This window comes from Lepidochelys kempii, chromosome 6 (genome assembly GCF_965140265.1).
Source record: "Lepidochelys kempii isolate rLepKem1 chromosome 6, rLepKem1.hap2, whole genome shotgun sequence".
Taxonomy (NCBI): domain Eukaryota; kingdom Metazoa; phylum Chordata; order Testudines; family Cheloniidae; genus Lepidochelys; species Lepidochelys kempii.
The window spans coordinates 57,564,379-57,578,456 of NC_133261.1; the positions used below are offsets into that span (position 1 = coordinate 57,564,379).

The 14,078-nt window shown below is 41.5% G+C and overlaps 1 protein-coding gene across 7 annotated transcripts in view; it reads left to right on the plus strand.

Moving 5' to 3' along the window:
* Nucleotides 1-14,078, plus strand: part of TTC17 (tetratricopeptide repeat domain 17) — an 84,405-nt gene that overhangs the window by 55,512 nt on the left and 14,815 nt on the right. For 6 of the 7 annotated variants that reach the window (XM_073348043.1, XM_073348038.1, XM_073348039.1 and 3 more), the window contains 3 exons: nt 8,398-8,571; nt 11,260-11,510; nt 12,572-12,737. In XM_073348043.1, the coding sequence (XP_073204144.1) occupies nt 8,398-8,571; nt 11,260-11,510; nt 12,572-12,737 (591 nt within the window). Of the gene's footprint in view, nt 1-8,397; nt 8,572-11,259; nt 11,511-12,571; nt 12,738-13,336; nt 13,611-14,078 lie in introns of all 7 variants that reach the window. The other variant, XR_012159403.1, reaches the window with a different exon arrangement.

Below are 14,078 nucleotides of genomic sequence, written 5' to 3' on the forward strand. Positions count from 1 at the left end.
GGGGCCCTGTCTTGCACATCTTTGGGTGCTGTAAATAGCAAACTCTAATCTCCTGAATGTCAGTCGTGGAGCAGGATTCTCTGTAGCCATTTATGGGAGGCTAGGTCACGTCATCAGAAAGAATCCCTGGTGACGCTGTAGTCCCAGCTTGCTGAGTAAGCATGTCTCACTTTGTGCTCTGTACTAACAGAACTCAGGATGGTGAGTTTTTTTTAATAATAATGTAAATATGTATTGCTCTATAAAGAAACACTAGGCAACGCAGTGACAAATGGGATGGTGTGGATGCTGCTTGGTGTTTAGAGCCAAATCCCAGCTATTGTTCAATGAGCGGGGCTGCACTGAAGTCAGTGGAGCTTTGCTGTCTTATGCTATCTGAGGCGCTGGTCATTATCCTCTAGTTTCTGCAAAGACTATTTATTTTTAACTAAGATTGCACGCTATTCAGTTAATTTAGTTAATGCTATCTTATGTTACTAGAGTGTCTTCACTCCAAAGGGTCTCAGCGTGTTTTGTAACCAAAATGGCATACAAAAGTAAATCACCCATAACTGAAAAGTGGGATGAAAAGTAGCAGCTGTTCAATAGTGCACAAAATTTTAAGAAACTGAATATCATATCCACCTGAAACTGCAGGAAGTATTCTGAGATGCAGAATGTAATCACTCGAATCATAACTGTTGGATTTAACACTACAACTCTTACAGGAGGTGGAATGGGAATCTTAATTACTGTAAGAGGTCAAGGCCTTAATTTTATGTCTCACCTAAAAGATGTCACCTCTAGCAGCACAACTGCTCCTAACATTATGCTGGGATGTTGGCTCAGTATTGATGTAAAGAGAAGAGTGCCATCGACTGAATCACCCATCCATGGAGATCTCCTTTCCAAGTGCCTGCTGGATCTAAAACCTGGATAATTTGAGACCTGTAAGGATCACCACCCAAAATGGTGGTGTTGGTGGTAGGCTCACTAGTACTAAATTACATTATAAGCTCTTTGAGGCATGAACCGTTTCTTCTATCCTGTTGGTTCTGTAAAGCACCAAACACGCTTCTGGGCCTGTAAACACGATAAATGATATGTTGTGTTGAAATTTCAGTTGTATAGTGGCTATATCTAAAATCTTCAGTTTTAAATTTTAATTTGTAGACACCCTAGTAGTAAGTGTCTCCTTAAACCTTCCTGGGATCCATGAATTGTCACTAGTTTTTGTGTGAGAATGAGTAATGTACATTATCTCTTATTGTTAGCTGGCAATACGATATGTACCTGTGTGGTTCTATATAGGCAATTGGCAGTGAGGTTAAACAGGATGCAGTTTATAGTGTAACATTCCTCAAATACTTACGGTTGGACTTGCCTATCTACCGAGTAGCATTTCCATCTCTGTGAAGCATAGGGGTGTGCTGCTTTGACAGTGAAAGAAACACTTGAGTTATGGAGTAGAACTATACTAAATTCACTGTGAGGTGTACTATATTGTGGAAGTAAACCCAAGTGCACAAGTATGGGATTAATTTTCTTTTATTAGCCCTTCCATCAGTCTGTACCCTGACACTCACTCACTAGATTGACTTCCTGCTGTGCTGGGGTTGTCTGGTTACACTGCAGTGGTTTTATTTAACAAGGAAACCCTTGTTCTCAAACACCTTAGCTAGGTAAAATAGTAAGTCAGGCCCCCAAAAAATCATGGTTTTAAAAATTTATTCAGGTTGCGTTCTTGTTGTTTGACTTGTGGTGATGGTGGAACCTTTATGGGTCATGTTTGCAAGCATTTCTTTGCTGCCGTGAGTGCTAGAAACTTTTTAAAATGTATTTTTTCAATGAAAGCTGAGATTCTTATGTAATCAAATGAAACCAGGAGCGGGGACTTAACATGCATCGTGAGATTCATGATAAAATATTGAAGCTTGGCAACATTGTAATCCGTGAACCAAAAAGCCAAGAATAAAAACACAACATAGACTCCATTCCTATAATTAACTACATGCTTTAAAAATGAAAACCTGCGTATGTTTTCACTTTGATTCTCCTACATTGTTACTAGCCCAAGGCTGCGGGATGCTATATGGGAATCAGGCTGTGAAAATGAGCAATGTGCCATTGCTGTCCATGGCAAATGTAATGCAAGAAGTAAACAGCATTATTGGTGACTAATTTAGATTTTAAGATATCTGAGTTTGAATCATAGAATATCAGGGTTGGAAGGGACCTCAGGAGGTCATCTAGTCCAACCCCCTGCTCAAAGCAGGACCAATCCCCAACTAAATCATCCCAGCCAGAGCTTTGTCAAGCCTGACCTTTAAAAACTTCTCAGGAAGGAGATTCCACCACCTCCCTAGGTAACGCATTCCAGTTTTTCACCACCCTCCTAGTGAAAAAGTTTTTCCTAATATCCAACCTAAACCTCCCCCATTGCAACTTGAGACCTTTAATCCTTGTTCTGTCATCCACTACCACTGAAAACAGTCTAGATCCATCCTCTTTGGAACCCCCTTTCAGGTAGTTGAAAGCAGCTATCAAATCCCCCCTCATTCTTCTCTTCCGCAGACTAAACAATCCCAGTTCCCTCAGCCCCTCCTCATAAGTCATGTGTTCCAGTCCCCTAATCATTTTTGTTGCCCTCTGCTGGACGTTTTCCAATTTTTCCACATCCTTCTTGTAGTGTGGGGCCCAAAACTGGACACAGTACTCCAGATGAGGCCTCACCAATGTCGAATAGAGGGGAACGATCACGTCCCTCGATCTGCTGGCAATGCCCCTACTTATACATCCCAAAATGCCATTGGCCTTCTTGGCAACAACGGCACACTGTTGACTCATATCCAGCTTCTCGTCCACTGTAACCCCTAGGTCCTTTTCTACAGAACTGCTGCCGAGCCATTCGGTCCCTAATCTGTAGCGGTGTATGGGATTCTTCCGTCCTAAGTGCAGGACTCTGCACTTGTCCTTGTTGAACCTCATCAGATTTCTTTTGGCCCAATCCTCCAATTTGTCTAGGTCCCTCTGTATCCTATCCTGACCCTCCAGTGTATCTACCTCTCCTCCCAGTTCAGTGTCATATGCAAACTTGCTGAGGGTGCAATCCACACCACCCTCCAGATCGTTAATGAAGATACTGAACAAAACCAGCCCGAGAACAGACCCTTGGGGCACTCCACTTGATACCGGCTGCCAACTAGACATGGAGCCATTGATCACTACCCATTGAGCCCGACAATCTAACCAGCTTTCTATCCACCTTATAGTCCATTCATCCAGCCCATACTTCTGTAACTTACTGGCAAGAATACTGTGGGAGACCGTGTCAAAAGCTTTGCTAAAGTCAAGGAACAACACTTCAAGGAATCACTTCATTGCTGTTAGTGTAAAAAGTTTGACTCCATGGTTGAGTCCCTTCTGGACACGCTGCTTCCATGAGACCCACAAGGCATAAGCCAACAGTAATAATTAATGAAAACCTCTGCAATTTCCCAGGCATCCAGTCTTTTCTGCATACAAGTTCTTTGGGGCAGGGACTCTGTGTTTGATTCTATGCTGTTCACAAAAAAGTTTTTGACTTCACAAATAAGAGATGGATATTTTTCCCCAAATATGATTTTTGTCTTCAAAGAGAAGCCTGGTTACTTGAGTTGCAGTTTAAAAATTTTATTAAGATGATGGTTTTAAAAAGTGAATGGCACAGATTTGAAGCATAAAAGTTTCTTGTTATCAGGGAATAACGTACAGGTTATCAAGGGTGCGAAGTTTGGTTTAGGATCGGATGGCATAAGGAAGACATAGTCTGTAATAAGAAAAGGAGTACTTGTGGCACCTTAGGGACTAACAAATTTATTTAAGCATAAGCTTTCATGAGCTACAGCTCACTTCATTGGATGCATTCAGTATTCCTGATTGGGGGTAAAAGGTTGACAGGTCAAAGTACAGACATTGAGATATGAGGGTATGTTGTTCATATAACGGCTATGTTCAGGTGTGGAGTATATAATGAGTGGATACGATGATGAGGATGGATTGACCCTCATTTGATGAGATTTAACGTTCAGTGAGATTATGGTTCCAGTTCATATGGTCCAATGGACAAAGTCTCTGTCTCTTTCTTGTAGTCGAAGCACGATGTCGTTCCGGCTCACACCTCGTGGTACTGTCGGTGGCCGGTGACGTGTTCGATGTAGATGTCCCTGGACCGTCGGATGTTGTCTGAGACCATGAGGCACCTCATGAGCCATGCGTAGCGTCTAATACACATACAACTCTTAGCTCTTCCCAGGATGGGATGATCAGTGCTTGCCCTCTCTCAACTCCTCCTCTTCTCCTGCTCACTACCCTTTTTCTATCACCACACATGCACAAATGTGCATTCCAATTGCTGCTAGAGGCTGAAATCATCCTTCCCCATTTTCCCCTTTGTTGCTGTACTGCTCTTTTCCTTCCTTCCCAGTGCAGTTTATCTCCTTGTGCTAAGTAGAATGGAGGATCTAACGGGTCTTCTCCCTATTGTTTAAAATTTTTATTACAGTAATACCCAGAGGCCACAATCAGGATCAGGACTGCATTGTAGTAGGTACTCTACAAACACAAGCACAGTTGTCCCCAAAGTAATTGCAATGTAAAATGGTATAGGGAGTTTCATTGTTTTGATACTTCATATATTTCTTACTAAATGCCACCTATCCCCTTTTGACATGACGGGAAATGTTTAGGAGTGAATAGATGGAGGAGAGGGCCTTACAGATCAATTAAAAGAGGACATTCTAATATCTCTGATCCTTTCCCTTTCTTTGTGGTACTCCTGTATGCATTCTGTGCTGCTGCCCTACAAACAGCTTGGCTCATTTAGTGGTGGCCCTGACTTCAGGGTATCCCAGTCAATCAGGTATTCATACTATGGTAATGGGGGCATGTAAGTTCCTAGTTAGATACCTTCTTTCTTTAGTGTATTTGCATACTGCAGTTCTATTAATTCAAATGAAATGTACCTGTTCTGTTTAGTATTTGAAACCATGCTAGTGTCAACCATGATTACACATGGTGGTTTCTAGCACCATTTATCTGGTGAGTTGAGACTTTCATTTGGAAAAAACATGCCATAACCATGTATTTTATAATATGATACCCTGGGGGCAAGGGGTGGGGAATGAGAAGGGAAACTCTTTCCACACTAATAAGGGAAATGGTATAAGCAACAGCCATAATTATTGCTAGCCTAGTGTTCATCATTGGATGCCCACAGCCTAACAATGAATTACGGGGATGGAAGGAAAGTAAACACAGATGTGGCAGTTGACAGTACAACAATGCAATTGATATGCATTCCTACTCACAAGTGACTTTCAAAGTATGTCGTTGAGGGTTCTTAATGTGTCGCTGATTTTCCCATTAAATGAACTCACTTTATAGGTAAAGAGTTTCCACCTAACCCTCCAATTTCTAGCTCTGCAAAGTTAGCATGACTTGAAGAATCAATCTGGGCTTTTTTTCCCCGCTTCTCTTACATCAAATCCTATAATAAAGGCCTTGCAGGCCAAATAACGACCTAATGTCACCTATGCAACCTCTTTATTGTCAGTGTAACACAGATGCAACTGACTGGAACTTAGTAAACTATTTTGTTGGTATTGCACAAGGTAGAATAGAATCCCCTGTGTTCTGTCTTAGCTTCATCAGCAGTAGCTCTACACACACAACTCTACTGCTGATCAACTGGGAAACAAGAATACAAGAGAGGTTGGAAATGTTTACCTGGGTTTTGGTCAGGAACTCTTTTTAATCTGTCTGTACAGTGCCTGATGCAATGGAGTTCTGATCTGTGACTGGGGCTCCTAGATCTTATAGTAACACAAATAATTAATAATAAAAGTCTACAGCCCGTGAATGGTCACGTGCTTCTGGGCTATGTTACAACCTTTTAGTCCATCCTTCTAACCCCATGTTCTCCAGTTATTCTTCTGGCACCTATCATTGGGCGCAGAGGATTTAAAGTTCTAACTTGAGACTTTTCACCAGCATCAATAACTTGATCCAATCTGCAAAGATTTTTGGCTTCAACTAGCTTCTCTCTTCTCCAGTGATGCCAGGCAACTGGAAGCAGTAATTAAAAAAAATTAGGCCACTTGGCTTTCTATATATAGAAGCACTTCTGATCCCAAGAAACCAACTCTCTCATGCAGTCTGTTTTTAGCTGTCAGTGTTTGTAAATTAATATTAACGATGCTAGTCTTAAGTAATTCTTTTAAATGTCTTAGTATTTTTCCTTTGCTATTCCAAGTTTTTTTAATTTTAAAATAGTAGTTTTAAAAAAAAAACCTGTCTGTACCTCCGTCTCTTCTACTTTCTTCTTCTTCTTCATCAGAATGCTAAGTTGACCAAGGTTCCCTCCGCTGAAGGGCATCATAGTCTTAGAATGCACCTGACTTGCATCAAAGTCAGTCTGGTGTTGATGTCAGCCAGAAGGACTAATTTCAGCTTTGGGATCCTGTGCACACCATTTCTTATAAATTACATATGAAGCTCTCTGCGTATTGCAGAGATTTAAAAAGATGAAACAAATTAAATATTCATTGAAGGCGTGGAGAGTAGAAGGGGAAAAAGGCAGAGATACAATGACTGGTGAAAGAAGTAAAGTGTGAAAATCAGAATTTAATTGTATGGCAGATGTTAAAACAGTTCATAACGTTTACTTTCTCCATTTTGTTTAATCATTCACCCATTTCAAAAAATTTAGTTTAGCCAACATCTCAATATACAGCTGAAAAGCTAAAGAGAAGTAAATATTTACTGTCACTAGGAGGCTTAAAGATCTAACGTTTTTTTTTGTTTGTTTGTTTGGTTTGGTTTTTTGGTGCCTCCCCAGTAAAAATGTGTGAGCTGATTTTTCAGAGGTTCTGATCACCCACAATTCCAACTGGATTTTTTCTACAAAGACAGAGAAATTCTAAAGTTCCAGTATCAAAGAATAAGCTTTGGAGACAGCATGATCTGTTCCATGGTTTTTCAGTCTGGAAGTCACAACCATCCTCCCTTTCTCTGTGTGTCTGTCTTTGTCGGAAGGAGATCCTAAAACTGTGTGCAAAAGGTTGAAAACGACTCATCTATTCAGGAGCTTATTACCACACCCATCACTGTGGAATTGGCACACTTTCCATAATGCAGTAAGCAATGTGACTAGCATCTTTGAGGACAGAGTTGGGGACTGAGCCTCAGGACTCCTGCATTTTATTTCCAGCTCTGCCACTGATTCACTACTTCACCTCTAAGTATGTTCATCTGGAAACAGAATGCAATAATTCTTACCTCACTCACAGGAGACAAGAAGGAAGGTCCAGTGGTTAGGACACTAGTCTGAAACTGTGAATACCTGGGCTCAGTTCCCTATTCCAATGCAGATTTCCTTTGTCATTTAGTCTCTCTGTGCCTCAGTTCCCCAGCTGTGAAATGGTGATAATAGCACTTCCGTCCCTCACTGGGGTTTTGTGAGGGGTGGGCATTTGATTCCTTACATTGATAAATAAAATTTACTGGGTGCTCAGATACTACTGTGATGAGGGTCATATAAGTGCATAAGGTAGGAACATTGAGATTTACTGTTAATTAACACTGATAAAGCATTTGAGATCTGCAGTTGAAATGTACTTTAGAGATTGAAAATGTTACGAGTTTGTCGTTAGATTCTTAAGTGGCTACTTCTTATTTCAGGCTGTTTTTCAGACTCTGTTAAGATTTAATCACATCACTTGTTTACCCTGAGGTTTTACCTAAGAATGTCAAGAGAGGAGTGTAGTCATAATGCAGGATAAATGGATACATTGCTCTGTCTATGCTCATTACTATCTTTCCTTCTGGGTCTGATTTTTGTGAAATTTCTCCCAGACATCTTGTGTAGTCCTTTTTATGTCTTCAGTGGGTTCTGGGCTTCCAAATCTGTATGCCGACACCAAGGAGTTCTGAATTTTGAGTTAAATTTCAATGAATTTATGATTTTGGCTTAGGTTATAATATGACTAAATCGTGCTTCAGAAATATACATCCCAGTTAGCACCCAGTGTTTTTTTTCCCCAGGTACTAGTTGCTCCAGTAATCTTCCAGGAGAAGAAACTGGGCTACTAATGAAAGAGAAAATCAGAGTAGATTAAGCATCTGAGATCCTTTTATTCTGAACTTTTAGTGGCCTGATCTAGCAAAGTACTTAGCACTCTGCACTTCCACTAAAATCTCACTGAGTTGAGGATCCTCGGTACCTTGTAGGATAGGCTTATTATGTAGGAGAAGAAGGAAAGGGGTGGAATGTCATTTCTAGAGTGTTGCTTCTGCACCTTAATAATTTAGGGTTTGTATTAGATGTGTCCAGAGGAAGGTGATTTATAATGGGTGTGTCTCTTTCTCTGTTTTTTACAGGCCCCTGTCATGAGAGAAACCATGATGGCAGCCATGACAAGCAGAAGTACTTCAGTGACCCCCAAGAGTCTGTAATAACAGCTGAGGAAGAAAACTCTGAGGGAGATATAGAAGAAGATCCAGAAGCCTTTGTTCAGAGTTCAACAGGAGACCCTTCCTCCCTGAGACTGGAAAGTAAGTCATCCTTAGAATTTCGGTGCATGCTTGGACAATGAGCCACTTTCTACACTTCAAGCCGAGCTTCCTTTTCGGAAGAGCTGTTTTCCTTCCTATAGATATGCTCTCCAGTTTTGCTTGCCACAAGGATGAAACACTTATGACAAGACAGAAGAAAGGCTATTTCTTCAGTTGATTTCTTTTATGATCTTTCAAGTCCTTCCCAAACAGCAGACAAATTAAAGGTGCTGCAGCCAAGGCTATGACCGAGTTTCTTTTACCTTTCACGTTCCCTGTTTCTTTTAGTTTGTGTGGGCAAAAACACAGGCTGTGTACAATACTCTCATTTACTGGAACATGACTTGTTTCTCGAATTGCTGCTCCTCCCAAAGTGAAATAATAATGGAACCTTTAAGACGTTATAAAGTTTTTAAAATAGTGTGTGAAGCATCTTTGACACATTCTGCCTCTTTAATGTGAGTTTTACTAGGGGTGTACTGTAGAAGGCCTTAAAGCAATCCCTGCATGACATAAGAGTCAGAGAATTGTGTGCATTAATATTTAACACGCTTCAGATTTTGAACTCCTCAGACCGCAATCCTGGTGAGTTTTCCTCCCTTTTACTTTCCCTAGTGAAACACAATAGTAATGAGGTAAACTGCTGAAATGGATCTTGATAAGTTTCACTCTGTCGCACTTGAAAACTCCTTATTTTGTCTCCTTAATCCAGGGAGAGAGAGGAAGAGAAACAAGTAACCTTTAAAGCTGATCCTATTCTGTTCCCCACTCTTCTTCCTCAAGCCTAACAGAAAAAAGTATTAGGGTCCAAGTAAAAGCCCAGAGAGTAGAGTATGGTCCAGATTTAAGGATACTATTTCCTAGAACACACTATGTTCATTTGTATAGCCATCTCATTCTCACCTTAGTAATTCGAGAGGTAAGATCAGGACATGGAGAGTTTTACTCCATGTCAGGGCTTGGCTACGCTTGCAAGTTAGAGCACATTAAATCAGCCGCGGGCGCCCTAACTCCTGAGGTGTCCACACTAGCAAGGCACTTAGAGTGCCTGGACTCTGCAGCTGGAGCACTCCTGGTAATCCACCTCCATGAGAAGCATAAAGTTTGATGCGCCCCGGCTGAAACTCCCGGGCGTCAGTGTGGACGACGCATTGCATTACTGCACTGTGATTGGCCTCCGGAAACATCCCATAATCTCCTGAAGTAAAGTGGCCACTCTACTCACTCTCTCAACTCTGCTGCAGGCATGCAGATATCCCACAGGTTCTCAGTCTTTTGTATTGGTGACCCCTTTCACACAGCAAGCCTCTGAGTGCAACCCCCCATTATACATTAAAAACACTTTTTTATATATTTAACACCATTATAAATGCTGGAGGCAAATCAGGGTTTGGGGTGGAGGCTGACAGCTTGCAACCCCCCCACCCCATGTAATAACCTCACAACCCCCTGAGGGGTCCCGACCCCCAGTTTGAGAACCCCTGGGATATCCCCTTTGAAAGCTCCCTTTCTGACAGGGGACATGCTTATCTGCTGCAAGACAAAGCAAATTACTGTGGAATGCCGGGGGGGGGGGGGGGGGGGCCTGCAACTGTCTGAATTTACAAGACAGCATGCTGACACACTCTCTGCCCCCCAAAACACAGTCTGTCCCCCAACATACACACAACACACTCCCTGTCACACTCCCCGCCCCCCTCTCCCCCCCATTTGAAAAGCATGTTGCAGCCACTTGTACACTGGGATAGCTACCACAATGGACTGCTCTCTGTGGCGTTGCAAGAGCTGCTAATGTGGCTGCACCAGTGCGCTTGCAGCTGACAGTGTAAACACACGGCAGCGTTTTCCCTGCTGCGGTCTCCAAAGGCTGGTTTAACTCCCAGCGCTCTACATCTGCAAGTGTAGCCATGTCCTCAGTGCTCAAGCTCAGAAGGCTACAGAGAAGCAGCTGTCTATCTTCCCACTGAAACAAAGACAATTGTCATGGACAGGGAGAAGAAGAATGAGAATTGATCTAGAGTTGTCCACTTTTGAATCAGCAATTGATGAAGCATCATTATGCAAAGACCTATATTTTCCTAAAGACTTTCCAATAGCTTCTGACCATTTGTGATGCACAGTGAGCGAGCAGTGATCTTCCTATTCAATACTTCTGATTCTGAAAAAATAAAACAGCAGTTGGTACTGAGAGTACAACTGCCATGGTCATGGTAAGGTCTAAATTTCACCTAAAACTTGTTTGCTTATGTCACTTTTCAGAGTCGTTTGTGTGCATGCGTGTGTTCATGGTGAGGAAGGGGATTCATTCAAATGAAATATTTCAGTTCTATTTATTAAAACAAAATATTGTCATCAATCCAGCTTTCATGAGCAGCCCTATAATAACAAACCATGCAACTCAACAGTTTTGAAGAACTTTAACAAGCCAGGGTGTGTTGAATAAAAATCAGTTTTCCGGCTCTCAAAAAGTGGAAACTGTGATTTTTTTTTTGTTTGTTTGGGTTTTTTTTTTTTTTAAATTGTAGGAAGTTCCTTGCTTGGTGTTTACTTTTTTTTAATGAAAGGTCTTAGATGGTCTGCATCATATTTGTACAGGTAGAAGACTTTAGGCATAATCCCTTTGTACTGCCTTTGGATACTATTGTAACACACATAATTTTAGTGACACTTACTGACATTTCATTTCAGACACAGTTGTTGCAGAAAGCAATGACTCAGAAGGGATGGAGAGTTTGGGAGATGCTCAGATGTCTGAAGAGATGTTGGCCTTGGTAGACGAGTTTGAAAATTCCTGGTCTCTTGAAGCCTTTGAGGGGGCACTGGAGGTGAAAGGTCGTCGGATGGACTTGCAGGGAATTCGGGTTCTAAAGACGGGTTCTCAGGACGGGCTGGCTAGCTCCTGTTTTGGAGATTGTGGAGATGATGATGAAGCTGAATGGGTAAGAGCACTCATTTGCAAGATATAGTTTAGTAGCATTCATAAGTCATATGCTAATTTACCATGACTGTAACAATGATGGTTTGAAGGGAGGCTGAACACTTCAGCCTGGAATACAGAGTCTTTAATCTCTAGGTCACCAGTCTTTCCTGAGTCGTAAATGACCAAAAGACATGACCACCTGAGAGCTGGTTGATGGCCTCTGAGAAATAAATTGGTAGTTTCAGTCCACTTCCTAACAGACAAAACTGCCATCAGCATTGTTACTAATTGACATCTTTATTGGTAGCAAAGAGGCCAAGTATTGAATGAACCATGGAGCTTGAGTACACCTCTTATCTTTGGGGCGGTCCAGGCAAGAGACGATGGTTGAGTCTCACGGCTGGTGAATGAAATTTGCACTTCATTGTGCAGGTAGAGGATTTCATTCTCCTATGCTCTCAGATCTGGCACTTACCAGAACTGAATTCATTTTGATAAATGCATAAATTTAGAGAGACAAGGCAGCTGAAGTAACTTCTATTAGAGCTACTTCTCTGATGAGAGAGCAGCTTTTGAGCTCCACAAAACTCTTCTTTAGGTATTTTTCTGACCTCAAAAAGAGCTCTGTGGAGTGTAAAAACTTGTCTGTTTCATGAACAGAAGTTGGTCCAATAAAAGATTTTTCACCCCCGACTCTCGCATACCCTGGGACCGTGACAACAACATGAAAAACATTAATAAACAATTGTCTTTTTTTAAAAAAATGTATCTACCTTGATGCATTCAGAAAACTAAAAAACAAAATGCTATTCTGCTTTAACTGGCCTTGGACTTTTACCCCCAGTGAAAAATTGTAATAAAAGGGAGGGTACAATATTAACTAAAAGGTCTAGTTAGTGTGAAGATACCTGATGTCCATTTTGATGGTGCTAGGAACAGAACTAAAAGGAAAGTGTTCCAGTTCTGTAGCAATTAAATGGATTTTCTATCACATACACAAATGAATCCTCTAATGTATTTCATTTGTGCAATACAGTATAATTTGGTAGGGGTAACTGTGACAATGTTGTTCTTTCACAGATCACATTCCAGGTCAAACGTTTAAAGAAACCAAAAGCAGAAAGCTTGGATCTTCAGGAGCCCCCTGGGAGAAATGGAGAGGAAGGGGTTAATGCCGAAGATGAAAACCTGTACCAAATGGCTCTGGAGATCAGTGGCCCAAAGATACCCTCCCCTGGACCACCAGGTAAATTACTGTTTTCAGGGAAAGCAAATCCCTCAGTGCCTCACATTCCATTGTATTAATACATTAGATGGATAATAGTGAGATTAGAGAGGTATATTTCGGTCTATATGAATAAGTGGCACAATTAGAATTCTATCCCACAAACATTCTCCTAGGAGCCCCTATTTCTAGAGTGCAGCACAGTTGTGTTTTGTATAGCATCTTTCACCTCAGCTGTTTTTCAAAACACTTTCGGGGGTAAAATGAAAAATAATGAGAGAGAGAGAGAAATTGAGAGGAGAAAAAGCAAGGGAGGAAAGACGTTTTGGGGTAGTATTTGAATGAAGCCAGAGAGATAATGAGGTGGAGAAGTTAGTAGTAATAGTAGTAGTAGTAATTTACCTGGTGTCATTGAAGTGCACAGCATTTTTGTATGTTCAGATACCCCAGTGACAGACACAGTATGAGATACATTTGATATAATGAATGATCCCTGCTCCAAGGACTTTACACTTGAGACAAAAATCAGATATTGTCCCAGTCACAAAGTACTGCTGAGTTTTTATTTTTACTGTTTTCTTTGGTGATGGCCTAAAACAATGACTAGACATCTGTTCCAGATAGCAGGAATTGCAGAAGAGAAGACTCTTGCACCAACTGAGGTGAAGTAAGGTGAAGAGAGAGATGAAGGTTGTGCTAGGGAGCAGAGAGGGAAAGCAGAAGGAAAATAGAAAGAAGCAAGATCTGTAAGATAGGCTTGACGAAAGTGTGAAGGTGTGCATCCACCACAGGAGCCATCAGTGGTATTCTGCACATGCTGGAATCTGAAGCACCTGGAGCCTGGGGATGCCATAGAGGAGAGAGTTCAAATAGTCAAGATGAGATGAAATGAAGGTATGGGGAGGATTTCAGCAGACATGAAGTCTAGATTGTGTTGTCCTTGGGTAATGTTGCAGAGTTGATGCTAGACATATTGGTATTTTCAAGCAAAGGGCTGTCTTACTGCACCAAATTTTAGTCGGTGACCTGTTGAAAGATGGGATGACCAAGTGGGTAAGGTGCTCAACTACAATCCTGAAGGTTGTGGGTTTGAGTATAATTCAATCTCAGACTTAAAGACCACCTCCAGTTCACCCAGCTGCAAAATGGGTAGCTGATCCATTGGAATAGGACAGTCAAAGTGGTTGGACATGATGCTGGCGACATCACATCCTAGTGTACTGTTCGCTGTGAAACCGATATGCCTGGACCATATCATGTCAATGAGCCACTGCTCAGGGAAACTTTTTGACTTTGATCACTTGGGGTGGATTTGACGTTGTGACTTAGGAGGCCATTTCAAAGGTTCTAATACAGTAACTC